This window comes from Heterobasidion irregulare, assembly GCF_000320585.1.
Source record: "Heterobasidion irregulare TC 32-1 unplaced genomic scaffold scaffold_05, whole genome shotgun sequence".
NCBI lineage: Eukaryota > Fungi > Basidiomycota > Agaricomycetes > Russulales > Bondarzewiaceae > Heterobasidion > Heterobasidion irregulare.
In genome coordinates, this window is record NW_009258201.1 from 2,729,338 (window position 1) to 2,753,759 (window position 24,422).

Genomic DNA, 24,422 nt, shown 5'->3' on the forward strand with positions numbered 1-24,422 from the left:
GATCGCGAACGTGACACCGACGCAAGTGCGCTTCTCGAGCCTGACGCAGGGCGGCTCTGCTGCGCTTCGCGAACCATTAAAGTGATCTCTTTGTCTGCCGCTGATTCTTCTTCTTGCGGCCCGGAGCCGACACTCCACCCCACTTCATCGACAGCGGCGATATCCCAACGGTGTGCTACAGAACGTTCGAGGCAACCTTGCAGGACAAGCTCAGCTCCGCGGCCAATGCCTGCAGGCATATCGAACACCCCTTATATCACGACAAGTACGTAAACGCTAAGGTGGTAAACATCATGTAGCTGCGTGGGCTTACCATGTAAGATCTTCATTTGCAACCTCGGTTCGAAAGAATCCATGAATGGCAGGCGCCCGGTGAAAAGCGCAAAAAGCATCACACCCAATGCCCAAATATCTTGCGCGGGGTGCGGTTCGTAGGGATGAGAAACCGATGATGGGAGTAACAATTCAGGTGATGCATACGGCAGAGAACCTGGTTGAAATTCGTAGGCGGCATGCGAAGGAGGAACAGTTTGCGAAGAAGGAAGCGGGGATGAGTTACGATGACGAGGACCGCTGTGATGGCGCATAAGCGAGAGATGAACAGGCAAGGTAGTCTTGAGCTGTCGCTTTGAATGAATGATCCGTGCAGGGCTCCGTTCTCTATTGACCGATCGCTGTCGACGCACAAGCTCCTGCTCATTCTCATCCACCTCGCCAATCTTCCTCGCCATTCCGAAATCTCCTATTCTGCATACACCCATTTCATCGACGAGCACATTCTCTAATTTGATGTCGCCATGCACAAGTCCCATCACATCGTGCAAGTACCGTAACCCTCGCACTACCTGTCTGAACATCATTCCCGCGTCGTCGTGAGGGAGCGCCGGCCGCCCGTCACGCTTCAGGATATCATAAAGAGAACCTGCAGGGCAATAGAGCATGACAAAGAAGTCAGCATACGGCGTGTGTGCCGAATGGAAGAGCGGAAGGATATGCTCGTGCGACAAAGTTTCCCAGATGGCAGCTTCATTGTTCAGCCTCTTCCGGGCCAAAGAGGGGTTGTTGGACTTCGAAAGGTCAGAGCGTCTAACAATCTTGACAGCAACTGTGCTGCCTGATGAATCGTTAGCGCGCCTGATAGAAGAGAAGCCCCCGTAGCCAATGATGCCACCAAGTTTATAACCATCGATCTCTTCTCCTTCGTCATCGGGTAGAGGTGCTAGTGACGTGGCGGGACTGAAGGCAGACAGAAACATAGCAGCGGGAGACATAGACATATCAATGTCCTGAGATAGAGAGGTGGGCAAGGAAGGTAAGGCATCATAGACAGGGGCCGAAGCTGCGGTCAAATGTGACTCTGATTCTTCCTCCGAGAGGAGCTCTTCAGAGACGATCTGGTCCCGGTCGACAAACTGATTTGATGCATGCTCGTCGTGGGCGTGTGAGAGTAGAGTGGATATTCTGGGTCGGGTCGAAAGGGTCGAAAATCCGTCAAGGTGCGAGAGGTTGCCGGAATTGGGTCGATTAATTTCTGATATCATGAGAGTGAAATGACACGATACCAACTATCTAAGCTCGATGAGCCAATTATGCTGGACATAAATAGACCGACATAAATGCTCACCCAAAGTGAAGATCAGTCGAATTCTGTTACGGGGCTTGTTTCTCGTTACTTTATTTTCAAAAAAAAATGATTCTTATTGTGTTTTCGGCTAGAAAGGATATCAGAAATATTAATAACGAAATAAAATCCCTCGGAAAGTGATGGGAACAACGGCGTCATGAATGAGATGGCGATGGAGTGATGCCCCAGAATAATTCATAGAATCAGACTGTGAGAAGTCCTGATGTCCCGAGCAACCTTAGATATGAAGATAGCTCACCTGATAGAGTGCGAGATATCACGTTCAATGCTTTGCTCCTGGCAAAGATTATTGCGGCTTCTCAGCAAAAAGCGCTCTCACCAACTATTGCTGTCGCTTTGAAAAACTGTTCGGTAGCGAAATTCACGTATCGCAGACTCAAATTGCTTTCGATGGGATATAGGGCGCTGTTGTGAACGTTGGATGGAAAGAAAGTAAAGTTATGGTATACAGGGGTGTCTGCAGTGGTTGTGGTAGGGGAAGAAGAAAGCGATGCGGGGCAGCTCCTGATCCGTCCGGAGTGCCTAGTTACATAATACGCAATTCCGGGTGTCCCGGCATACCCCCGGCATGCTCCGGACTCCTGTCCCGGTCAGTTCAATCCACAGAGGCAGTCAACGCGCTTAATTGCTCATCGTTCAGGGACAACATACAACGCAAGTAGAACGCAAGTTGCCACTTCAAGGCGACATGTTGTTCGTTGAGGCTTTTTCCTCCTGCTTTTGATGACATCTGGACCCGGACAAAAACTGAATGTGAATCACTGAAGGAGCTCAAGGCGAATAATGACAGGCTGGAGGAAGTAACACTTCAAGCGATCAATGGGCCGTACAGTCTTGGATACGTCCACACTAATCATATCTGCATACCTTTTTATTAGCAAGGTCCACAGGAAGAGCTCTGTGCCTGCCCCTGTACGTTCACCGCTTGAATTCTATATTCTTCTTCTAAAGTTTGAATTGGTTCAGATTTGATCAGTATGTCACAAATATTTCCCGCATATCTATGGGGATCTGCAGCTGTACCTGTGTGCTTGTGACCCTACGGGAGGCCATCGGATATGAGCTTCCTAGGGCCTCCCAGTACTGGATTGCCTTTTTCCATCTTCGAATATCTGATGATTGTTCACTGGTGTCCTAGGACACCACCATGTGATGATGTACTTCACTTTTTCGCTTCACCGTGCTGCAGGTGATAGATTCGTTCGACCGCATGCGACGCTCACATTGCCCTTCGTCGACACATTCCCCTTCACTTTCTGGCACTTCTTCCACCCTTCACATCCACATAAACAGATCACGCTCTAATAGCCCCTCTATTCCCTCAATTTGCTTATATTAAAACGAGCCTGGCCAGCCTCAGGCACCTGGAGACCCGAACGACTTCCAGCTATTGCCGAGCCTATTTCCCCGCGTTTCAATTTCCCCACAAATGAACCGCCCCTTTCTCCCCGCCTACAACTACCCCTCACGAGATATTTAGCCCGCGATCATCGCACCACGTTCCCGCCGAAAACTCCCCTTTGCATCCAGCCCTGGTCCAGTCTTTCATCTCGAGCCTTCATGCGTGCTTCCACGCTCATCTCGGGCACAGATGACGGCTTTGCTGCCCATTGAGGCGCTCACTCCCATCGATCGATGCCTCGCGTGACTGTTCACGGCGCACACGCATCCCCCACGACGTGTGGGCGTCAGACGACGCCCCTTGACGGTGTGCTCGCTTCTCCCTTCTATCACCCATGACTCCTCGGACGGCCCTGCTGCATTTCCTAACATAGATATACAAGAGGTCGTCTCCCAGTATCACGGCTCTTCGGCCTCCCACCTCACCCGCCCGAAGCGGGTTATCGACGCCAATAGAACAACTACAGGTAGGACGCGAGTCTTCGTCATCCGCCGAGTCTAGCATTCGCAAACATAGTTGACCACCACCAGCAAGCGCCGACGTATCTACCCGTCGGGGTTATGATAAGGACGACACCTTGAAAGTGCTCCTCCGACTTGCGCCCATTGCTGATATGACAGCCCCTCTAGCTTCGAAGACACCACATCGCTTTATCCACAGCGCTACAGTATCCAAGGCACCCCGTCTGTCCATCTGTATAGAACCTCTACGCCGCTCTCCCCACACATATGAGTAGCCTGCGCCCACCCAGGAGAAATCTCGCAGACACACAGAGCCCACCCTCTACCCTCTTCGGCGAAAACACGGCGCCAAGTCTGCAGCATGCAACCGTCAGAAGCTGCGTCTGTGACGCCTTTACGCATCTATAGACTTCTCTCCCGCTGCCCCGCAGTTCGTAGCCCCGATGGCGAGATTGATACGTTCATGCGTTTTAGTAGGCGGGCGCGTCCGATTCGGCAGGTGTTGTAGTTGTACATCCCGGGCCGTTTCCATCCCGGTCACTCCTTCTCGATATGTATTTTATTTTTCCTGCTTTCCGTGAGATAAAAAATTCTTACAATCCCTATATGATTGCGTCCTACTACGAGTCACTAGCCCAACACAAGAAACATAGAATAATTCAGATGTGGATATCAGAATTACACACAATATACAAGGCTCAGATAGCCGATACCGCTCGACATCTTGCTAATATAGCACCTACCACACCCGGCACGTCGTTTGCTTCTACGTACGCGTCGATAATGCTCGAGATATCCCCAGTGTCCACGCCCTCGACCCGTGCCTCAACCAGCTGACGCGCGGTGGGCTGAAATAATAGTACGACGTGAACCTTCCTCGGTTCTAGCGTCCGAGATCGTGCCCCGTCGGGCTCGAGGAGATAAGTGAGCCTGAGCTCATTCTCAGCCACAGACTGAGACGAGCCCATGGAAACTAACCCGCGATGAAGAGTCAACGCGGCGCTGTATCTAAACGCGAGGCGTTGTCAAAAAATCATCTCAGCTATGAAGACGGCATGAGGGCAACGTACTGTTCACAGAGCGAGGCCGCTCTTCGATCGTCCGCCCCGTATCCTCGCGCCTTCACATCCCAGCCAATCTCCGCCCGCTCGACGCTCAGCCTCTCCATCTCCTTCGAGCCCTCCTTCACGCTCTCCCTGACCCCCGCCACCTGATCGCTCGCGTCTCGAAGCTTGTCCTCCAGCTCCTGCATCTCCGTGATCTGCGCGGCCAAGTACTCCTCCGCGGTGGGAATGGTCAACCGCGGCTGGGGATGCGCCTGCCGGAGCCGCGTGATGGCTAGTCGCGCATCGATGATGCTTTGCGCCAACGCCACAGCCTCGTTGCCCAATTCCTTCGCCCTGTTATAGTCTATTCATCAGAGCTTGTGTCAGGGGACTCGTGTGCATATACGGCCGTGTCGTTCTCACCATGCTCAACCAAAGGCGCCAACCGCCGTACGTCCTGATATTTCTCCGCAAGCTTCAACTTTGCCGCCTTCAGGCCCTCCTTTTTACGTTGATTGCTGATCATGAGTGCCTCGTTGTCGTCTGCAGTGATCATCGGTGCCTCATCATTAACGATGGTCTTGATGTACTGATGCTTAGCATTCTGTTCCAGGTACTGGAACTTGAGTTTGCGCAGAAAGGACTAGATGGCACACTCGGAGTCAGTCATTCTGACTGCAGTTCATGCTAAAGCCACGTACCATTTGCGATGCCACATCCGCGGCGATGGCTGATGGGATCTTGCTCCCTAAACCCTCCCCTAGCCAATCCTCAAGGCCATCGACAGGTTTGGAGTTGAAGCCGTCCCGGATATTCGAGATGTGCAATCCCAATCCTTCCAATTTTGATTGCAGTACTTTGGCTGCATCCAAGTTGAAGGCAGCTTGGTCTGTTGGCTGTGGTGTTGACATGACAGTGGCTGGAAAATGGCGAACGGGACGCGGACGCGACGCGTCTGTCACGTGTAACTCGGGCTCGGTCTTTCCTGAAATTGTCTCACTCAGGTCGCAGTCCGTGTCCACAAATCGAAAAACAGGGTTCCGCAGTGCGCAGAAAAGCTGGTGATTCAGAAGTAGACCTTGCACACAGCAGTGCAAAAGAACCAACGGAGCTCAACTTCTTCGTAGGAATGACACAACGGCTCCATGCAGATATATGGGTGGCCGTGGATATCTTGAGCCGCTCAAACCCCGGAGAAACCCCTGGAAACGCCTACCTCTGGACAATAGAGCGGATCGAACACTGCGCGTATATGATGACTAGCATCTGATCGTCGTACTTGAACACGTTAAAGAAGAAGGGGAAAGCGGACAGAATCGAAACATGACGGGCCGGGCCAAACAGGGAGTCAAGGGTCAAACGAGCGTACGTTCGATGTTGAGGGTATCGATCGAACAAAGAAAAGTATAATACGTAAGCGGTAGAAAGGCAGGGTGGCGACGATACGAGCAGAGGAGATGTTCAGGAGAAGCTGGGTAAGACGGTAATAAAAAATGTGGGTGCAGAAGAGTCCGTTCTCTGGCTAGCGTGTGGGTCCAATCAGTGCACCAAACAGTCTCCGTGCCCCTCGCATGTGTATGTATGCCGCCGCCGGACTGCACCCGCCTCTCACGCGCTCTGAGCCTCTATAGGAGAACAGAAAGCAAGCCGATCCCGAGCAGCGCCGTGAGAACGCCACCCGCGCCCGCGGCCTCCCATCTGCGCGCAGCAGTGTTCATCGCGATCGCGCTCTGGGTCGTGATTGTTGAGTTCGACGTGGTGGTGTTGCGCAGATTGCGGGTCGGGAGCATGTTCGGTGATGCAGACACTTGGAACTGGGGCGCGACGGGGGAGCCGTCGAATTCGAAGAGGTGAAGCTTGTAACCATCAGTCGGGTCCGTGAATATACGCCAGGACTGGTACAGCTCGGTATAGTTGTAGTCCTCGATGAAATTTGAGACGGCTGCGCAGGTGTCCTGGATTTGCTGGTAGCCATCGCCGAAAGGCGTCATGACGATGGACCCATTGCTGACGAGGTCGTACGTTCCATGAGACCAGTTGATGATGCCGGTAATGCAGTTGGGTTGTGACGCTGCGGGTGGATTGGATGAGGTTTGACTCGGGTAAGACAATCATAGGAGACGGACCATTGCCCTTAAACCGATACCGTGCAATTTCATAGAAACCATCACCAGTGCTGTAAGACGATGAATCAGATGACCTTCACATTTGATCGAGATGGATGGGCTCACAAGGAATAAGAGACTCCCGTCGTCTTTGCATACGTGAAAGATTTGTTCGCAGGATCTGCGAAGCCCTATCCGCAGCCCAATCAATTATATGATTTCTCCCCTAATGAGCATTGAGAGCACTTGAACGCACCGATCCAGTGACGACCCCTTTGCTACCTGAGCTCCAGGTGCCGACGAGCGATGTAGCGTTGTGGATACTGTCGTAGACTATTTGACCAAGCGCGGGAGTCGACGCGAGCACCAGCGCAAATAGATGGACAAGAATCATCATGATATACGGGCAATGTCGAGATTAATGGGTGAGGCCGTGGAGCAAGCAGAGCGACGAGAAGAGGGATGAGAGGGATGAGAAGGGAGAGGGAGAACAATGCGGAGCTTGCGCACTGAGCGATGACCGTCGGTGGAGAGCGTTGCTTTTGCCTTGTTTGGTCCCTGCCGTAGTTACCCAGCCACCCGAAATAAATTTCCTGATCGGTCTCATCTCCCTCTTGTGCCCAGCGCCTGCCCGCTCGTCGTCCGACGTTCCATTTTTCTCCTGGACTGGCGGGGCGGGGAGTGGGCCGAAATTCCAGGGCCATTGCGCGACGTACTCCTGTGACATGTGTACTATTGTGCATCTTCGGCCTCTCACTCAGACAGGTTCAAAAATGATCGTACAAATGGGAGATCGTTTAAAAAAACAAATTACATTCCATAACCATACAAACACCAGCCAATTTTACAAGAGAGAAAGCACCCAGAACGGCGAACACAAGTCGAACATAGTGCACAAGAAAGAGGAGTTGGACCTCCGAGGTCCGATCGCGTGGATGACACGTGGCTGATTCCGTTGTCAGTGACGTACTCTACTCTGACTACCAATGTCTAAAAAGTACTCGAGCGACCTAGCGAACGACAAAGGCTGCATTAATGAAACAAATATCATGATGGATGGGATGTCCATTGCTAAAGGTCCAGGTGCATGTATTACAGGGTCTAGTCTTTCTTCAGGTCTCGTCTCACCACAAAGACCCGCTCACCGTCCGTCTTTGTGCTCAGCTCTTGTGCGCCGAGGACGCCTTCCAAGCCTTGCACCCCACGACCCTTGGCAAGCACAATGTACATCTCGAGTCCATCACCAACCTGAAGGGCGGTAAAGGCTCAGTCTGGTCCGGAGAGCCGAAACAGAAGCATAGACGTACTTCGATGTGACGCTCCGTTGCGCTTGTAAACGAGTCAATGACGATGGATACCACATCTTGCAACGGAAGATGTGAAGGATGCGTCGTCCCGGGGGCCGCGGTCTGATTCTTAAAGTAAATCTGATATGCCCGAATGGGGAAGCGGGGCGCGGGAAAAAGTCGGAAGAGGATCGGGGCGCGCAAGACACAAGGCGACGGGCGTTAGCTGCCGCAACCCTCCGAAACGACACTCATGGACACTCGCCTGATTGTCAAGGAATGGCTGTACAAGCGATTGTGCAGCTCCGGCAGCACGACACGCTTCGCGCTCATAGGATCCGACCGGATCGAAGGAGTACACCGCCCCCGTACCTACGACGCGTATCGCGAAGATTGAGAAAGAAGTACCCCAGAAAAGTAGCGAATCACGTACCATCGTCTTCAATACCTCCAAGAATGTTGTAAACGTAGTAAGGGAAAAATCGCTGAGCGTAGAGCATTGTCTGAATCAAGCGTGCGATTGCTCGAAGGGGCATGTCTTTGGCATGGGCATGGCGATACCACTAAAGTTCGCTCAGAAACCAAAGAGGATGAATAAAAAAGCACGACTAACCTCCAAGCGTTGTTTGACTTTCTTGACAAACATGTTGCCATCAGCAGCGAAGCCGTTGACCGCGAGCACCGCACGATCCGTCCTGGAGTACGCGTCAACCCATAGTGGGATTGTGATCGAGCGTGCACTTACAATCGGAAGACTTTCGGCGCGTAACGCGTCTGGATGCTGTATCCCTCGCTCTGCCTGGTGTCTCCTGCGATGACAGTGAAGTCTGCGCCTGCGATGGCGAGGATTGTTCCACCATTTGATGAATAAGGGTTGAATTGTCGCTGCTGGGGGTGTGAGACGGAGGCCATGTCGGGCATTGGCGAAGATGAAAGTACAACAGAAGAACGGTTACAAAGGGGAGGGTGTATGCCAAGAATTGGTGGAGAGAGACGGAGGAAAGGGCAGGAGTAGATATACGAGGACGATGAAGGTGGCCGCGTCACTTGTCTGGGAGGCTGGACCGGGAAGCTGGCGGGAGCGGATATTGAAATCAGATACTCCGAGTTTCCTGCCTGATTGGGCTCCACCATCTTCGCCTTTGCCTGAATTCCGTTCATCTTGTCTCCTTAGTGAATGTCCCAGTCCATTCTATAATCCTCCCGACGAATCCCCGCATTGCTCAGGCGCCCAAGCGAACGCGCAATCTCTCCATTCTTCCACATCTTATCTCTCGAACTGTCTCAAGCGACTTCCATATCTTCCAGCGAACAGAACCTCATCTGTAGATGTTGCAGATTTGCCCATTGCAGGCTGATCTTATCTCGCGGCGTTTGCGCCGTCTTGAACCTCTTCGGCATCTGTGAACTCCATCTCCTGAAGGAGAATACCCTGTTTTTCATGTCGCACATGTAGGCCTGCGTTACTTCTCTACGCACGTTAGTTACGTCTGATCTATCGTATCCACGTTCTAACCATCTCAAAAATCATCCATAGCGCGATAGTCATGCTCTTTTCCGCCTCGGTACAATATCTCTCGCAGCCACTCCCACAGAGGTCAACGTGTTACAAATTCGAGAATATCTCTCAGGCTTAGCGGACGGCACGCGCTGAACTGGTATCTGCACTCTCACAAGCTTGCACGAGATCATCGTGGCCTCCTGTCTAAACGTGCTGGATGTGCCTGTTTTCTCACAAGTCTATCTCTGTCTCACCGCTTTTGCTGCGCCGGCTTTTTGAGGTACTGGCCGACCTCGGACCGGTGCATTCGCAATTTTTTTTAGCGCTACCGCGTCTCTTTCTCGATCATGCATGAAGATACGATCGCGAGCATATATAATAACCGGAGCACGTTTCCAAAGCGTGCAACGGCTGGGACCGCGTTATAGTCGCCTCTCTCGACATATCATCGGCGTCATACTGCTGAGAAGCGCTCGTTTGCGTGTTGGTCAATATTGCTTCATCTCCCAACGCCCTCAATGTATGTTGCCGTCATCGTTCTTCCATCCTCCGTTTCCGTTTCCTATTTCGGGACTCTGCATCCAATTGGCGCCGTGCCTTGCTGAACAGAAGCTACTGGCCCCCTTATCTTTATCCTCCGTTCGACGCGCAGTGCCTCACTCTCAGGACGAATCTAGATGAATTGATGTGCAGAACTAGTTCGTTATTCGTGGTGGCAGACTCCAGCAACACTCCGAAACACCGCCTTTGCGTGTACATGTTTACCATGCGTCTGCCTCGAGGTCGTAACATGCCCATTGTTGGATTATCTACAATCTGTCTGTGGTTGTTCAGCTCACAAGACCCTTATTTCCTCGGCAGCTCGCGGTATCTCTTTGTCCTCAACATCTGTGTCGCCCAGTCATGCCTCGATTGTCGATCTATTCGCTATTCTTGGTGAAAAGTGACATGATCCCCACCCTTGGTCCAGAACCTCTATCCCACCGTGGCGTATAGACTGTCTCTCGACCTCGAAGCCTGGTGACGACATGCATATAGACGTATGCTCATCGTCACCCTCTTCGCTTGCTATACAGCGCGTCCTTTGGCACACCCCGAATGCCTAGAACGCTGGCTGTTATTTCCTACGGCGGCCATGTGGCGCTTCTGAATCTATTACTTGATACCCCGCGACGGGGTTCGAGCATCCCGATATGTGCGCTAGATCCAATGCAGTGTTATTTTGAGATTGCGGCACACATTGACTAGGCGTGGCCTCTGAATACACAGTCTCGTCAGGCTTGGCACGTAAACATACCTCTTCATCCTCACGGTCAGACATGGTGCACGATCGCGTGACATTCCCTGTTTTTATCTTTCATTCAAAGATTTGGCCTGTTTTTATCCTCACTGTGATACGGTCGCATCATCGACTTCAATAGCTTCGCGCCGCCTTCTGTGGCCCCTATGTGATACGCATATCCTGATTCTGCTTTCGCCGGCACTCATGGGGATGCTCACACACCAACTTGGATGGCCCGCTTCCTCAAGCAGTGGGACCCTGTACGTTGTGTCCCGAGACTACTCCGCCCACTTTGGCTCGCGTACAGATGCGACGCGCCTAGATTACACCATCACTCAGCATCTCGGCTGCGTGCTGTCATCCCCGGAGCCTTCGACGTCTTCCACGCCTCGCGATGTGGGACGCTTCGCAGAATGGTCGTGCCGAATCTGTGCCTTTTAGTGCCGGGTCGTCCCTCGTCTCTCGTGCGTCCATTTCCCCATCTAAGTGCTTGAGTCGCGACCATCAGGATTTGATCATGGTTGGGACACTGTACGTACGATCAATCCCCGCTCGCCACCCGCTTCCCAATCGCGCTCACACGCAGTGTGAACGCCAAGGTGTAAACACTTGCACCGAATGAGCTCGAACCATGTTAGACTGCGTTTCATCATGCCTCGCTCTTGGGCCTCACGCATGGGTCTATTTTTGCTATACGTATTGAGGGACAGCTCGTCGTAACAGCATGGATCGAGAGAAGGACTTCTGTGGTTTACTCCACAGCGAGTGGCCTGACCTTGCTTCGTCATCATGGGACACTCACCACGATGGGCGTATGGATTCGAGCGCTCGATTACAGAACTTTGGCTTTGTGCGTGCTCTCCAGTACCTAATCATACACAACAACACTCACGTGGAACTAATCATACATTCGAGGTAGAAATATCATCGCACCGCGCGACACAGTTCCTTTTACGTCTCAAACCGCTGCATCACCTCCGCCGGTAGACAGCTCTGTGTGCTAACACGTTCGTAAACCCGCAGCGTCCCCTTCTCACACACCAGACTAAGCCTGCCTGTTCTTCCATGCTTTACTACGATCTTCTGAATCATCCGCAGCGTGTTTCCCAACTGCCTCAAACTCGATTCCGCCTTTTCTCTCTGGGAGACTAACTCTGAACTCTCTAGCCCCTGCTTCCTAACGTCGAAGAACCTTCCCTTAAAATGAACGCCAACGTATAAATGGGGTGTTTGTGATAAATAAAGTTGTAGGAATTGGTCAGTCGAATTGACATTGTGAATCGTTTTCTCAGAGCGTGTTGTGAGTTCTATGATCGATGATTGCGGCTGTTCAACGCCCGCACGAAGAATGCGAAGTTGTAAGGATGACCCTGCTTCGGATGCGGCGGGAGACGAGCGTGATGCAACCGACGGAGTTACGGGTTTGCTGGGTGTAATCTTGAGGCCGACCAAGGCATCAGCCAAATCCTCTGGGTTTGAGGACATATTTGCTCGGGAGGCGCTTCTCTTCGGAGTTGCGGGTGGGAGGCATGCATCGACCTCAAATCGGACCACCAACTTCAAGCCACAGAAGTCCTGCAAGGGAGGTAAGCCATGGACATCTTGACTCCACGAAAAGTGAGCACATGCATATTTAACTATCCGATGATGGCTAGTGGCCTTCTCGCACCCAGGAACAGCGGCAGTCATGGCCTTCTCGAAATTAAACCCATATGTATACCCTGGCATAATTTCCCTCGTTCGGGCCTCCCATCTATTAAGCAAAACGGTCTGCTTCCCAGCGAGCTCCATATCGATCCTGAAATCCTTGACGTCGTCGACACTGATCCACCTCATTATCTTTCTCAGTCCACTTCGGTCAACAACAAAATCTACAGATGGCCAGTCGACCTCCTTGTTGAGCACGTCTACCGATTTAAATAGTGGCAACAGGATAGACGAAGGGCTTTTGAAGCCATTCTGATGCGAGAAACGCACACCCCTGTCCGGACTCAGCTTGATAGGGAGCGAGCGATCAGTCCACTCTGGTGCTGAGCCTTTTGTGTCGGAAGATGGTGAGACGAGTGATGAGTATGTCAAAAAGATCTTACCTGGAACTATGATCTCGGCAGCGTCAGATGCATTTGTCCAGTTGTAAGATCCTATATATTCGAGGTTTCGCACAGCTGTGGACGTAGTTGCAGTCGGTCTCTCATTAGTCACAGGATGGATGGACAAAGTGTCGACAGGATGAGACTTTTTCAAGCCTTCCATGATATCGCGCTCTGCAGGGAGTCCATCCGAAGCAATGAGGGGATGAGAGTAAGCCATGGGATTTGGAGATGTGCGACTGAATCTTCGCATTTCAGCTTTTGTACCACACTTATGTGGTGTCACGTTCACGGTTATTATTATGCGAGGCTCTGCGCGCAGGGCCTTGGAAAGATATGACGTGGGGACCATACTGTTGGAAAGTAGAACATCGATATTCTATGAGGCAGCCGCTGCGGAAGTGGCCAACCTAAACAAGCTCGTTGAGTCCACAATAGGCATGAGGACATCTAATGAGATAAGCTTTTCGGCTTCAACCAGAACCCGCCTACGTCTTGCAGCTTAGGAGGATACCATGCGATCAGAAGAGGGTTCGATTTAAAAAATGGTTAAGCGGCAGAGACGAGCCTGTCGCAAGGTGGCAAAATAGAGATGGCCGCCTAAACTTCAATCCAAAGTCGGTTGGTCTGCGTCCGATCCTGCGCAATCCTTGATCCTGCGCAATCCTTGCTCCTGAGCAATCCTTGATCCTGCGCAATCCTTGATCCTGCGCAATCCTTGCTCCTGCGCAATCCTTGATCCTGCGCAATCCTTGCTCCTGCGCAACCCTCGATCCTGCGCAATCCTCCATCCTGCGCAATCTTGTGCAGTTACCTGAGAGACAAACAGCGGATGGGTTCTTTTCTGCCCGAGGAGCTCTCCAATAACTAGTCGTACAAAACGACACTCACGTGAAACTGCACACACTCTGCAGGTATTAGAAAATTCGCCCTGTGCGATGCACTGTCCTTTACTTCTCAAACCGCCGCATCACCTCCGCCGGTAGACAGCTCTGCGTGCTAACGCGTTCGTAGACCATCAGCTTCCCCCTCTCACACACTAGGCTCAGTCTTGCTGCTTGTCCATGCTTGATGACGAGTTTTTGAATCATTCGTAATGCCATCCCCAGCTTTTTAAAACTTGTTTCGGCCTGTTCCCTTTGCGAGACCATCTCCAAGCTATCCAATCTCTGCTTTCGGATTTCATAGAACCTCCCCCGAGAGTGGATGCCGACATAGAAATGCAGTGTTTGCGACAAATAGAGCTGTGGAAATATTTCGGTCCAAACAAGCTGGTTAATCCTATTCTCGGAGCGCGTGGTGAGTTCGATGATGGATGCTTGCGGCTGTTCGACGCCTGCGCGGAGGATGCGAAGTTGGGAGGATGAACCTGCTTCGGATGCCGTGTAAGACGAGGACGATGGAACTGACGGACTTGCGGGATCTTGAGGTGTGATATTGATGCCAGCCAAGATGTCGGCCAAGTCATCTGGATTTGAGGATTGCTTTACTGGAAAAGCGCTTCTCTTCGGAGTTGCAGATGGGAGGCATGCATCGACCTCAAATCGGACCACCAACTTCAAGCCACAGAAGTCCTGAAAGCAGGTAAGTCACGAACGTCACCGACCCCACAAAACGTGAGCACGTGCATATTTGACTATCCGATGGTGGCCGGTGCCCTTCTCGCACCCAGGAACAGCGACAGTCATGGCCTTCTCGAAATTAAACCCATATGTATACCCTGGCATAATTTCCCTCGTTCGGGCATCCCACCTATTGAACAAAACGGTCTGCTTCCCGGCAAGCTCCATATCGATCCTGAAATCCCAGACGTCACCCGCACTGACCCACCTCATGATCTTTCGTAGCCCGCTCCGGTCAGTAACAAAATCGACGGATGGCCAATCGACCTCCTTGTTGAGCACGTCTACCGATTTAAATAGTGGCAACAGGATAGACGAAGGGCTTTTGAAGCCATTCTGATGCGAGAAACGCACACCCCTGTCCGGACTCAGCTTGATAGGGAGCGAGCGATCAGTCCACTCTGGTGCTGAGCCTTTTGTGTCGGAAGATGGTGAGACGAGTGATGAGTATGTCAAAAAGATCTTACCTGGAACTATGATCTCGGCAGCGTCAGATGCATTTGTCCAGTTGTAAGATCCTATATATTCGAGGTGTTCTAAATCCGTGGATGAAGTTGTAGTTGATCTCTGATTGATGGCAGAATGGATGGACAAAGTGTCGACAGGATTAGACTTGTTCAAGCCGTCCTTGATATCGCGATCTGGGGGAAGTCCATCCAAAGTCGTATCTCGTCGGAAGTGCCAGGATGACTGTCGCGGATCGCGAGAGGACCTTGAGTGGGGATAAGAGTAAGCCATGATGTGTGGAGATGTGCGGCTGGATCTTTGCGTTCCAGCTTTTGTATCACACAAGTGTGGTGTCGCGTTTGCAGAGTCGTTTTGGGAGGTTCTGCGCGCAGGGACCTATCAAGGCTTTGATGACGTGACGTGGTGACCGATGATGCTGGAAAGCAGAACATCGACTAGCTGCGGAACAGTAGCAAATATCAAGTTCGTTGAATCCACAAAACACTTGAGGCCATCCAATAAAATAGAATGTTCAAGAAGTAGAGACGAGCCTATCGTAAAGTGACAATGTTGAGATGGCTGCCGAAACTTCAATCCAAAGTTGGTCGGTCTGCGTTTGATCATGCGCAATCCTGCGCAGTCATCTGGGAAAAGCTCTCCAGTACGTACAAAACGGCACTCACTGGAGACTACTCGTACACCGTATGAAAGGTTCGCTCCGCGCGACGCACTGTCCTTTACTTCTCGAACCGCTGTATCACCTCCGCCGGTAGACAGCTCTGCGTGCTAACGCGTTCATAGGCCCGCAGCGTCCCCTTCTCACACACCAGACTGAGCCTGCCCGCTCTTCCATGCTTCACCACAATCTTCTGAATCATCCGCAGCGCATTCCCCAATTTCCTGAGACTCGTTTCGGCCTTCTCTCTTTGGGAGATCATCTCTAGACTATCTAAGCTCTGCTTCCGTACATCGAAGAACCTGCCTACAGAGTGGACTCCAACATATAGATGAGGCGTTTGTGATAAATAAAGCTGTGGAAATACTTCGGCCCAATCGAGATTTTGAGTATAGTCTTCGGAGCGCGTGGTGAGCTCGATGATGGATTCTTGAAGTTGTGCAGCGCCCGCACGAATAATGCGAAGCGGAAGGGAGCCTTCTAAAAATGCCATGGACGGTGAAGACAATACACCTGCCGGAGTTGCGGGAGGGTTGGTTGTGATATTGAGGCCAGCCAAGGCCTCAGTCAAATCATCTGGGTCCGAAGATTGTGTTACTGGCGAAGTCCCTCTATTCGGAGTTACGGACAGAAGGCAAGCATCGACCTCACATCGGACCACCAACTTCAAGCCAAAGAAGTCCTGGAGAGAAGGTAAGATACGAAATTCATGGACAAAGAAAACCAAATACGTACATATTTGACGATTCGGTGGTGACTGGTGCTCCTCTCGCACCCAGGAACAACAGACGTCATAGCCTCCTCGAAATGAAGCCCATATGTTCTACCCAGCAGATTCTCCCCATTCCGAAATTCCCATCTGCTGAACAAGACGGTCTGCTCCCCAGCAAGCTCCATGTCGATCCTGAAGCCCTTGACGTCAATGCCGTTTATCTACCTCAAAAGTTTTCTCAGCCCATTTCGATCAGTCACAAAATCGATTGCAATCGACCTCCTTGTTGAGTACGTCTACTGAGCGAAATAGCGGCAATAGGACGGATGTGGGACTTTTGAAGGCGTTTTGATCTACGTAGTACGTGCCTTTATCTGCCTTCATTTGGATGGGGAGCGAGCGATTAATCCACTCTGGTGCCGAGCCTTTGTAAAGCAAACATAACTGTAAGTGATTTAAGTGATACATATATAGAATGGTTCTACCAGGAACTATCATCTCAGCAGCCTCGGCGTCTGTCCAGTTGTAAGATCCCAAATACTCGGTATGTTCCACAGCCGTAGACACAATCGCTGTTGATCTCTGGTTCGAGGCAGAAGGGATGGATAGGTCGTTGATGGAGCATCTCAATCCATCCTTGATATCACAATCTGAAGGAAGACCATGAGAAGACGTGTTTCTTGCGGATTTCCAAGAAAATCTTGAACGGGGATGAGAGTAAGCCATAGTCTGGAGTTGGAGAGCTGGAATTTGGCACTTACGGTCCTGCTACACCATACCTATATCAGTATAGCGCTGCGTCACAGCGTCACGATGTCTATTGTTAGCCTATGCGCGCAGGAGTCTGTAAAGGCTTCGACTTTGCGTCATGTATTCCATAATGGCACCAGAACGTCTAGTCTCAATCCAAGGCTGCTCATCTTCAGGTAGTGACGAGAGGCGGTCGCTCGAGCCTAGCAGATGCTGCCGAGAATGTCCTACAATCATGAGGAAAATTAATGAGATGAAATATGCAGGTGGTAGCGGATAGCCTACTTCATGTCATCTGGCTGCATTTTCTGCTAGTTGTGGGGTTCAATTGAGCACTTTGAGCCTGTTGGAGACGGGATTGAGATAGCCGCCGAAACTCCAACCCGGCGTTCCATCTTGAGTGATCCTGCACAGTCACTGAAAGGGTGATAAGCGGATAAGCCGGCCTTTCGCATGGATAGGCAGGATTCTGATGTTACACATCGCCAGCGTTGATGAGTCGTTGGCGGTAGAGCTTGCATGTGCAGAAATATGAAATATACATTTCGGGATATTGGCTGCGAATCTGAGCGACTCGGGTCAAAAATCACTCCTTTTTGGTTTCACGTTTGGGTATCGACTCTGGCACGTAGTACGTGGAGCTCAGGGTGAGAAATGAGTATTGAAGTTGGTACAATGCTATGCAGATTGTGAAACACTTCGTAGAATACCCAGGAGTGAAGAATCATTTTTGCTCTACCTGAAATCGCTTCATCACCTCCGCTGGAAGACAACTGTCCTTACTTTTTCGTTTATAAATTTTCACGTCTTTGGCCATGCCTACCAAGCTCAGGCGTCCTTGTTTTCCATGTTCGAGAACCACACCTTTTATGGTTTCCAGAAGTGACCCCAGCTTCCGCAAACTTTCCTCAGCATTCTTTTTGTGCGAAGTCATCTCCGTATCGTTTAGACTGTGCTTATTGATGGTCTGTTCAAATACACCGCCACTGTGAACGCCGATGAACAGATGAGGGGTGCCACTGAGGTAGAGCTGGGAAAAGAGCTTCATCCAGTTGATTCTCTGCATTGTCTTCTGGGACCGCGAAGTCAGTTCTACGAGAGCGCCCTGCGATGTTTCAATGCCGCCGTGGATGACTTCAATGAGTGCCGATGGACTCTTCATCCCTGACTGGGTCTCCTTTGTCGTGAGGTCCGCGATCGCGTCGGCTAGCCCCTCCACAGAAGAAGGTTTTGCGGTCTTCGACGCAGACGGGAGACAAGCATCCACCTCAAAGCGCACCATAATTTTGAATCCGCAGAAAGCCTGAAAAGAAAGATTCTTTAACAGTTTAAGGCGAAGAACACTGAAAGGGAGCTTACATATCGAACCACACGGAGATGGGCTGCGCTGTCTTCGCATTGGACCATTGGCCTCGTGGTAGCACGTTCGAAGTGGAAGCCATAGGTCTTGCCACTCATTTTCTGCTTATCCCTCGACTCCCATCTGTTCAGCATGATCGTGTGGTCCCCAGCCAACTCCATGTCTATCCTGAAATACTTTGGATGGTCTTCGCCCTGGATCCACCCAAGGAGCGTGAGCAGTGAAGTTCGATCGCCGATGAAGTCGATGTCCCGCCAGTCGATTTTCTTTCCCACGACATCGGCGGCCACCATGATTGGGAGGAGTGGATTTGCCTTCATCCTAAAAGCATCTTGATCGACGTAACGATAGCCTTCATCTGGGGACAGTGTGAGCGCTTCTGATGGCTCACTCCAGACCGGAGGAGAACCTATGCACAGGTTGGTGTAGGTATAGTGTCAAACATACCAGAAAGAGACTGATAAGACAACAACGACGATATCGTACCTGGAACAATCATGGTAGCCTTCGAAGCATTCGTCCAGTTATACGACGCGACATACTCCACATTTTTGACATCGACCTCTTGCTTCGTAGTACTGGGTGCTCCCTCTAGGGACGGTACTAGAATAGTTGCAACTGGATCCTCGAAGTATAATCCAGCTTTGACATCGCGTCCATGAAACCGAGGTCTGTAGAAGCGTGCGCCAGGAGCCGCAGCGTGACGTGGGCCACGACTGCGAACATGAGGAGCATTTGCATCGTCAGAAGACATGTTTGAGAGGAGCGATGAGACTACCGCTCGACATCCCAGGTTATATCAGTCTCCGAACGTCGTCTCGTCCTGCGACGCAGGAAATTTCTCACTGCACAGCTGCTGCCGGAGCGCTCAGCTCCCCGGGATGGAAAAAAGCGCGTGATCTTCGCAGCGTCATACCTGCGCGAGTGGAAGCATGTCAACTCGTTAACAATGCAAATGATGGACCCATATACCGCAATCACGCGCTGCGGAGAAAGTTCATGGGGTCCTGTTGCTGTAAGAAATGGACAGATAAAGACAGCTGATTGGGGTCGATCGTGGCCTAAAATGGCGATCAATGGGCAGTTCTGGGACGGAGACACTCCATGACTTAGTGCGAGTGATCTGAGGGAATAATCGTAAGGCTCACCGTGCGCAGCTGCATAGTCCATAGACAAGGAAGCTCGTCCATATATACAATGTCTGATCGGAGTCTCATAGAAGGTGAAACTTCCTCATTCAGTTTGTGCGCAGGCCTGGGCGCTGACTTGCTGTGCGTTACAATTGGTGTACGACTTCACATGACATGTAGAGAGTTGAAGAATGTTCTGAATGAAGGAGCTTTTCTAGTCAAAGTTCTGCCTGCGGAGGAAGATACAACAAGATAGTGAGACTCGTGAACAAAGTTCAACTTTGACCCTCGGTTTGATATGCAGATGGATGAATGCGCAGAGAAAGATGCAAGCCTAGCCGCCCTTCACTTCCACGCGGGGGAAACCACTGAGGAGGTATTATCATACCGTTTCTGGAGTGACTCTCTTCTCATCGCTGAGATTACTCGATCGAGGACCCTCGTCTCCTTTCTCCGCATCCCCTTGCTCGGTATCCTTTCTTCCCTCTTCCTCTGCCGCCTGTCGTGCACCCTCCATCACTACGTCCTTCCTCCACTCTGTTCCTCCTTGATAGCCGAACCAGGTGTACCGCTGACAATGCGGCCCACGCAGAAGGAGAATGATCATCTGCCAACCTGTCCAGCCGAGAGATAATGCAGCTGAAGCCCGCCACCCGTGTTCAATGAACACCTTCGTTCCAACAGCCGTGCCCATGACTTGACCGATGAAGAGCTGTCCACACGTTATATATCCGAATTAGTGAAACTAAAAACGCAACTTACCGAAAGAATCAGCACGGCATTGAGTCGAGCGCGCATCAATTCGGATATTCTGAATAGACCCATGAAATCAGACGCGCCCTATTTGCTGACAAGTTCAGAGGTGATCAACGCACCCATACACTGCCGTCGTGAGCGACACTTGCTGCATCTGCCTCCCTACATCGATCCCCAAGCACACGATGATCACAGCGGAAATATTGAGTCCAGCAGCAGCCGTGTAAACCCCTTGCATAACGAGCAAGCAACCTGTCGCGAACAGCGTTGCGTACCACGGAATCAGCTTGTCGATCGTACGACCGACGAGCGGACTCATCATGACCCCGAACATGCCAACCAGGCCGAACAAACCAATAACAAGTCTGCGAAAAATATCAGCCCTAAACTTGGATTATTTCGTATAGAACAATACGCACGTAGAGTAGTGGTATGGAGGCCCACCGAGGAGGAACGTGAGCGTGACCCAAAAGTTCGTGAAGCAAGCGCTGGACGCTAGACTGATCAAACAAGCTTGGATCAATTGTGGCTCCGTCACCGCCAACTTTGCCATTGAAAGCAGGATCCCAATATAGGTGATGCCTTTATTTTTCGGAGGGTAGTCCGGCAACACCGCCCACAACGCTATCAGTACCGCGACCTGTGCCCCGATAGCCAAGTAATAGACGACACGCCATGTGACGAATTGCGCAATGACGCCAGCAATAACGCGAGCGATAAGGACACCGAAGAGGAGGCCGGAGAGGACGATAGAGATGGATGACGCACGACGATCTGGGGGAGCAAGATCGGCTGCAAGAGGAATCAGGATTTGAGGGGCCACGGAAAAGGCGCCGACAAGGTAGCAAAGTGCTTCAAAAACAGCAAGGGATCGTGTGATGGAAAGACCGATAGTGACGGCGATGGCGAGGATTATGGTGAGAAGAAGGAGTGGGCGTCGGCGAACGAGGTCGCCTAGCGGTGTGATGAGCAAAAGACCCGTAGCATATCTATTGGCTCATTTAGCCCACTGTGGTCCCAGGAAGCTCTGATCCGTAGGATAACTCACCCGGCTTGAACTAGCGTAGGAATTCTATTCAAGATGTGAGAACAAAGAGTGACATGGGGATGAGTTCCCATGATGTAACGGAAGCTCACCTAGATACTTCATCATAACTGACATCGAACGAGATGGAGAATTGAACTGAAGGAGGGTAGGTTCAGACAATGTCTTGCATACGTTCGCCGCTCAAATATTATGACTTATAGCCGGTACATGGGACTCACTCAGTAGCGGCTGGCAATAGTACAGGTTTGCCACGACTGCAGAGATCGGGAATGAACTCCGTTGACGGCTACCCACAGATATGGGGAGAACACGCACCGAATGTGCTTGCGAGTCCGAAGACAATGTTCATCAATAGTCCAAAATGCGCTGGCTTCTCACTGTTGTATCTGAGGCTTTTTGGGATTGGCACCAGACCAAAGTCCCTTCTACGCTCTGATCGTCTAGATGAGTCTTTGTTCTCTTCAGATTTCGCCTCATGGATATACGAGCTGTCAGTGACGTTGGGGGAAGCGGTAGGATCCACAGAAAACGAGTCGGTAGCTGCAGTGGTCGGTGAGGCAGAGAGCGGGCCATTGATCTGTCGTTCCTCTGCCATGGCTGGAGCAGCGGGACAAGGTGGATACAACTGGGATGTCGTTCATTTTTATGGCGGCAAGCCACCGACATCATCATTGGTCACAGTAGCGACATCCGGGACGCCCACAAGGGAGCAATCCAAATGTGGTATGTTTTACTCACGGATGTCTCTTCCGTACAAATGACAGGATCTCAAATTTTGCAACGATAAGCTCATGTATCATGCCGAAGGATGTGATATGCATGCTTTTGATCCTTCTGCCATCCGTGAATCACAGAAATTCTTCGAACTGGCTTGTGGAATGATATCATGACTTCAGACCCACCGCCGCGATCCACCTCAACGCTCCGGAGCCAAATTTAGTAACCAGTTAGTAACCCAATCGCTTGCCGTCGGCATCTCTGACAGAGCAACCCTCATGAGCCCTTTTCTCCCAGATATCTTCTTCCAAATGCGTCATGATATAATTATAGGGCTCTAAGCTGGTATAAAAGCGCGGGCCGTAGCAGCGAACCCACCTCACCTGTTACTCTGACGTCCGTTTCATGGTTCAGATTGTTGACGACACTCCACCTGGGAGAGCGTCTGCAGATACTCTGTCTAATAATAGAGACATTCTAGGAGGCGATGCTAAAAACCTAATTGAGTTGCAATCATGGGACCTTGGATTTATACCGATTCCAAAGAGACTTCGCTGGGATCCCGACAATCCAATACATTTCGGGCTTGCGTTAAACATTGTTTTGGGCATCGCGGGTACTTTCAGTGAGCTTCCTTCCATTCGATATTGTGCTTGAACGACATCGTTTTGACCTCACCTTGTGCCAATGAACAGTCGTCACGAATCTGTATTATTGCCAACCAATCCTGAGTAAATTGTCCCCTCATCAACAAGTCATGTGTCAAAACGCTTACACTGAATCAACAGTCCAGTTGGCTGACTCCTTCAATGCATCTTTCGATGAAGTATCGAGGTAAGATCGACTGCAATCCCTAGAGGCTTCGCAGTCACTGATAAGCTTCCAATTTTCAGAATCCCAACATTGGTTCAAGCAGGGTGCGCGCCGAGCGTCACATCTGCACATAGCCTTTACTAACTTTGTTCAGTTATGCCGGCGGTCTTTTGCTCATATCTCCGTTGGGTGACCTCGTCCGGCGCCGCTCGCTCCTGCTAGTCGTTGTATTCATTTCATCGACTCTTACCATCGGGCTCGCTCTCACACAGTCCTTGGTCGCCTTTGAAGCCCTCTCCTTCCTTATCGGCGTTTTCAGCGTCGCACCCCAGATTCTCATGCCACTCGCTGCCGACCTCGCCCCGCCTGAAAAACGCGCGACTGCTATATCCATCGTTATGTCCGGTCTGCTTCTCGGCATTCTGATCGCGCGCGTTATCGCTGGTATCATTGCGCAGTTTGCATCGTGGCGCGTCGTATACTATATGGCGATCGGCGTGCAGTATGTCGTGCTTGTAGCGCTGTGGGCCGTGCTGCCGGACTACCCTGCGAAGAATGTCGGCGAGGAGCTCACGTATTGGAGTATCCTCTGGTCGATGGCAAATTTGGCGGTCACAGAGCCTGTGCTTATCCAGGCGTGTCTGATCAACATGGCATCGATGGCGTGCTTCACAAATTTCTGGGTCACGCTCACATTTCTCTTGGGGGAAGCCCCGTACAACTACTCGACGTGAGCGGCTTCTGTATCTCCATCCCTTTATTTTCATGTATCCGGGGACTGATATGTCGTCAAGGTTGGTTATTGGATTGTTTGGCCTGGTAGGTATGGCAGGTGTGCTGATGAGTCCAATACTCGGACGTGTGATAGACCGCTTGGTCCCGTGGTACGCCTCGCTCATATCTACGATATGCCTGCTTGGAGTCCAGTCCATAAACACTGGCGCTGTAGGACTGAATGTTGGGGCGGTCATCGTAGTTTGTTTGGGGCTAGATGTATTCCGTCAGATGCAGCAAGTATCGTTGACGACATCAGTATATAGGTAAGAGCCGATCTCATATTAGGATCAGCGCAACCTTGAGACACTTCCCCTCAGAATATCATCCAACGCTACAGCACGACTTAATGGCGTTCTTCTCGTCGCTGTGCGTACCCGCCGTAGCTGGCCCTGACACTCCTCATTCTCATTTGAACCGTGACAATCTCGCGCGCATAGATTTTCCTCGGTCAGATCATGGGAACCGCTGTTGGCACAAAGGTGTTCAATGAACACGGCTGGCGTGCAGCCGCAGGTCTTTCCCTAGCCTGGACTGGTTTGCAACTGCTGATCTTGGTCGTCCGTGGACCGCATTGCAAGCAGTATACCTGGTTCGGATACGAGGGCGGGACAGCATGGCGGAAGGAGTCACATCTGCCGGTTACAGAAGAGTCAATAGAGAGCAAGAAGGAAAACGAGGGTAACAAGCTTGGAGAGAAGGATCCATCTGACGGAGTTTCACACTCGCGTAAGACTGAGATAGTGTGATAGAATACACCATTCCGTTCCATGATGAGACCCATTCTCCTGGAAACATT

The 24,422-nt window shown here is 51.2% G+C and overlaps 10 protein-coding genes across 10 annotated transcripts; 1 reads left to right on the top strand and 9 right to left on the bottom strand.

Moving 5' to 3' along the window:
- Positions 1 to 89: 89 nt before the first annotated feature.
- On the bottom strand, positions 90 to 1,256 carry HETIRDRAFT_44901 (uncharacterized protein; the record flags this gene model as incomplete). The annotated part of the gene is made up of 2 exons (XM_009547501.1): positions 90 to 250; positions 314 to 1,256. Coding segments are annotated over 2 exons (1,104 nt in total), but the record flags the coding sequence as incomplete, so codon positions are not given.
- Positions 1,257 to 4,149: 2,893 nt separating this feature from the next.
- HETIRDRAFT_475771 (uncharacterized protein) lies at positions 4,150 to 5,465 on the bottom strand (the record flags this gene model as incomplete). Its single annotated transcript, XM_009548530.1, has 4 exons — positions 4,150 to 4,516; positions 4,579 to 4,918; positions 4,978 to 5,197; positions 5,256 to 5,465. The coding sequence occupies 4 exons, from the start codon at positions 5,463 to 5,465 to the stop codon at positions 4,207 to 4,209; spliced, it is 1,080 nt and encodes a 359-aa protein (XP_009546825.1). The 3' UTR covers positions 4,150 to 4,206.
- An 846-nt stretch (positions 5,466 to 6,311) lies between these two features.
- HETIRDRAFT_246791 (uncharacterized protein) lies at positions 6,312 to 7,065 on the bottom strand (the record flags this gene model as incomplete). Its single annotated transcript, XM_009548531.1, has 4 exons — positions 6,312 to 6,625; positions 6,681 to 6,730; positions 6,786 to 6,850; positions 6,916 to 7,065. Coding segments are annotated over 4 exons (579 nt in total), but the record flags the coding sequence as incomplete, so codon positions are not given.
- Positions 7,066 to 7,563: 498 nt separating this feature from the next.
- Positions 7,564 to 8,892, bottom strand: HETIRDRAFT_154668 (putative peptidase T1A, proteasome beta-subunit). Its single transcript, XM_009548532.1, has 6 exons — positions 8,691 to 8,892; positions 8,559 to 8,640; positions 8,379 to 8,508; positions 8,211 to 8,317; positions 7,967 to 8,086; positions 7,564 to 7,907 (listed from the first exon to the last, which is right to left on the bottom strand). The coding sequence occupies exons 1-6, from the start codon at positions 8,864 to 8,866 to the stop codon at positions 7,761 to 7,763; spliced, it is 762 nt and encodes a 253-aa protein (XP_009546827.1). The 5' UTR covers positions 8,867 to 8,892; the 3' UTR covers positions 7,564 to 7,760.
- A 2,787-nt stretch (positions 8,893 to 11,679) lies between these two features.
- HETIRDRAFT_318940 (uncharacterized protein) lies at positions 11,680 to 13,170 on the bottom strand (the record flags this gene model as incomplete). The annotated part of the gene is made up of 2 exons (XM_009548533.1): positions 11,680 to 12,764; positions 12,819 to 13,170. The coding sequence occupies 2 exons, from the start codon at positions 13,168 to 13,170 to the stop codon at positions 11,680 to 11,682; spliced, it is 1,437 nt and encodes a 478-aa protein (XP_009546828.1).
- A 598-nt stretch (positions 13,171 to 13,768) lies between these two features.
- HETIRDRAFT_46393 (uncharacterized protein) lies at positions 13,769 to 15,178 on the bottom strand (the record flags this gene model as incomplete). Its single annotated transcript, XM_009547526.1, has 4 exons — positions 13,769 to 14,190; positions 14,233 to 14,392; positions 14,435 to 14,853; positions 14,908 to 15,178. The coding sequence occupies 4 exons, from the start codon at positions 15,176 to 15,178 to the stop codon at positions 13,769 to 13,771; spliced, it is 1,272 nt and encodes a 423-aa protein (XP_009545821.1).
- Positions 15,179 to 15,624: 446 nt separating this feature from the next.
- Positions 15,625 to 16,460, bottom strand: HETIRDRAFT_168757 (uncharacterized protein; the record flags this gene model as incomplete). The annotated part of the gene is made up of 2 exons (XM_009548534.1): positions 15,625 to 16,245; positions 16,299 to 16,460. The coding sequence occupies 2 exons, from the start codon at positions 16,458 to 16,460 to the stop codon at positions 15,625 to 15,627; spliced, it is 783 nt and encodes a 260-aa protein (XP_009546829.1).
- A 1,289-nt stretch (positions 16,461 to 17,749) lies between these two features.
- HETIRDRAFT_418221 (uncharacterized protein) lies at positions 17,750 to 19,139 on the bottom strand (the record flags this gene model as incomplete). The annotated part of the gene is made up of 3 exons (XM_009548535.1): positions 17,750 to 18,328; positions 18,385 to 18,794; positions 18,872 to 19,139. The coding sequence occupies 3 exons, from the start codon at positions 19,137 to 19,139 to the stop codon at positions 17,750 to 17,752; spliced, it is 1,257 nt and encodes a 418-aa protein (XP_009546830.1).
- A 582-nt stretch (positions 19,140 to 19,721) lies between these two features.
- Positions 19,722 to 21,914, bottom strand: HETIRDRAFT_61201 (major facilitator superfamily; the record flags this gene model as incomplete). Its single annotated transcript, XM_009547564.1, has 8 exons — positions 19,722 to 20,227; positions 20,278 to 20,326; positions 20,391 to 20,636; positions 20,691 to 21,260; positions 21,320 to 21,343; positions 21,409 to 21,454; positions 21,538 to 21,573; positions 21,635 to 21,914. The coding sequence occupies 8 exons, from the start codon at positions 21,912 to 21,914 to the stop codon at positions 19,898 to 19,900; spliced, it is 1,581 nt and encodes a 526-aa protein (XP_009545859.1). The 3' UTR covers positions 19,722 to 19,897.
- Positions 21,915 to 22,441: 527 nt separating this feature from the next.
- HETIRDRAFT_384706 (uncharacterized protein) lies at positions 22,442 to 24,415 on the top strand (the record flags this gene model as incomplete). The annotated part of the gene is made up of 8 exons (XM_009548536.1): positions 22,442 to 22,661; positions 22,732 to 22,767; positions 22,825 to 22,870; positions 22,930 to 22,953; positions 23,004 to 23,579; positions 23,644 to 23,889; positions 23,944 to 23,992; positions 24,064 to 24,415. 8 exons carry the CDS (start codon positions 22,442 to 22,444, stop codon positions 24,370 to 24,372), a joined length of 1,506 nt encoding a protein of 501 aa, XP_009546831.1. The 3' UTR covers positions 24,373 to 24,415.
- Between the last annotated feature and the right edge of the window lie 7 nt (positions 24,416 to 24,422).

Excerpts from the sequence above, each read along its gene's own strand:
- HETIRDRAFT_154668 (XM_009548532.1), bottom strand. The coding sequence starts at position 8,866 with ATGCCCGACATGGCCTCCGTCTCACACCCCCAGCAGCGACAATTCAAC. Across the intron at positions 8,641-8,690 it reads GCGCCGAAAGTCTTCCGATT|GACGGATCGTGCGGTGCTCG; the intron begins GTAAGTGCACGC and ends CGCGTACTCCAG. Across the intron at positions 7,908-7,966 it reads CAACGGAGCGTCACATCGAA|GTTGGTGATGGACTCGAGAT; the intron begins GTACGTCTATGC and ends ACCGCCCTTCAG.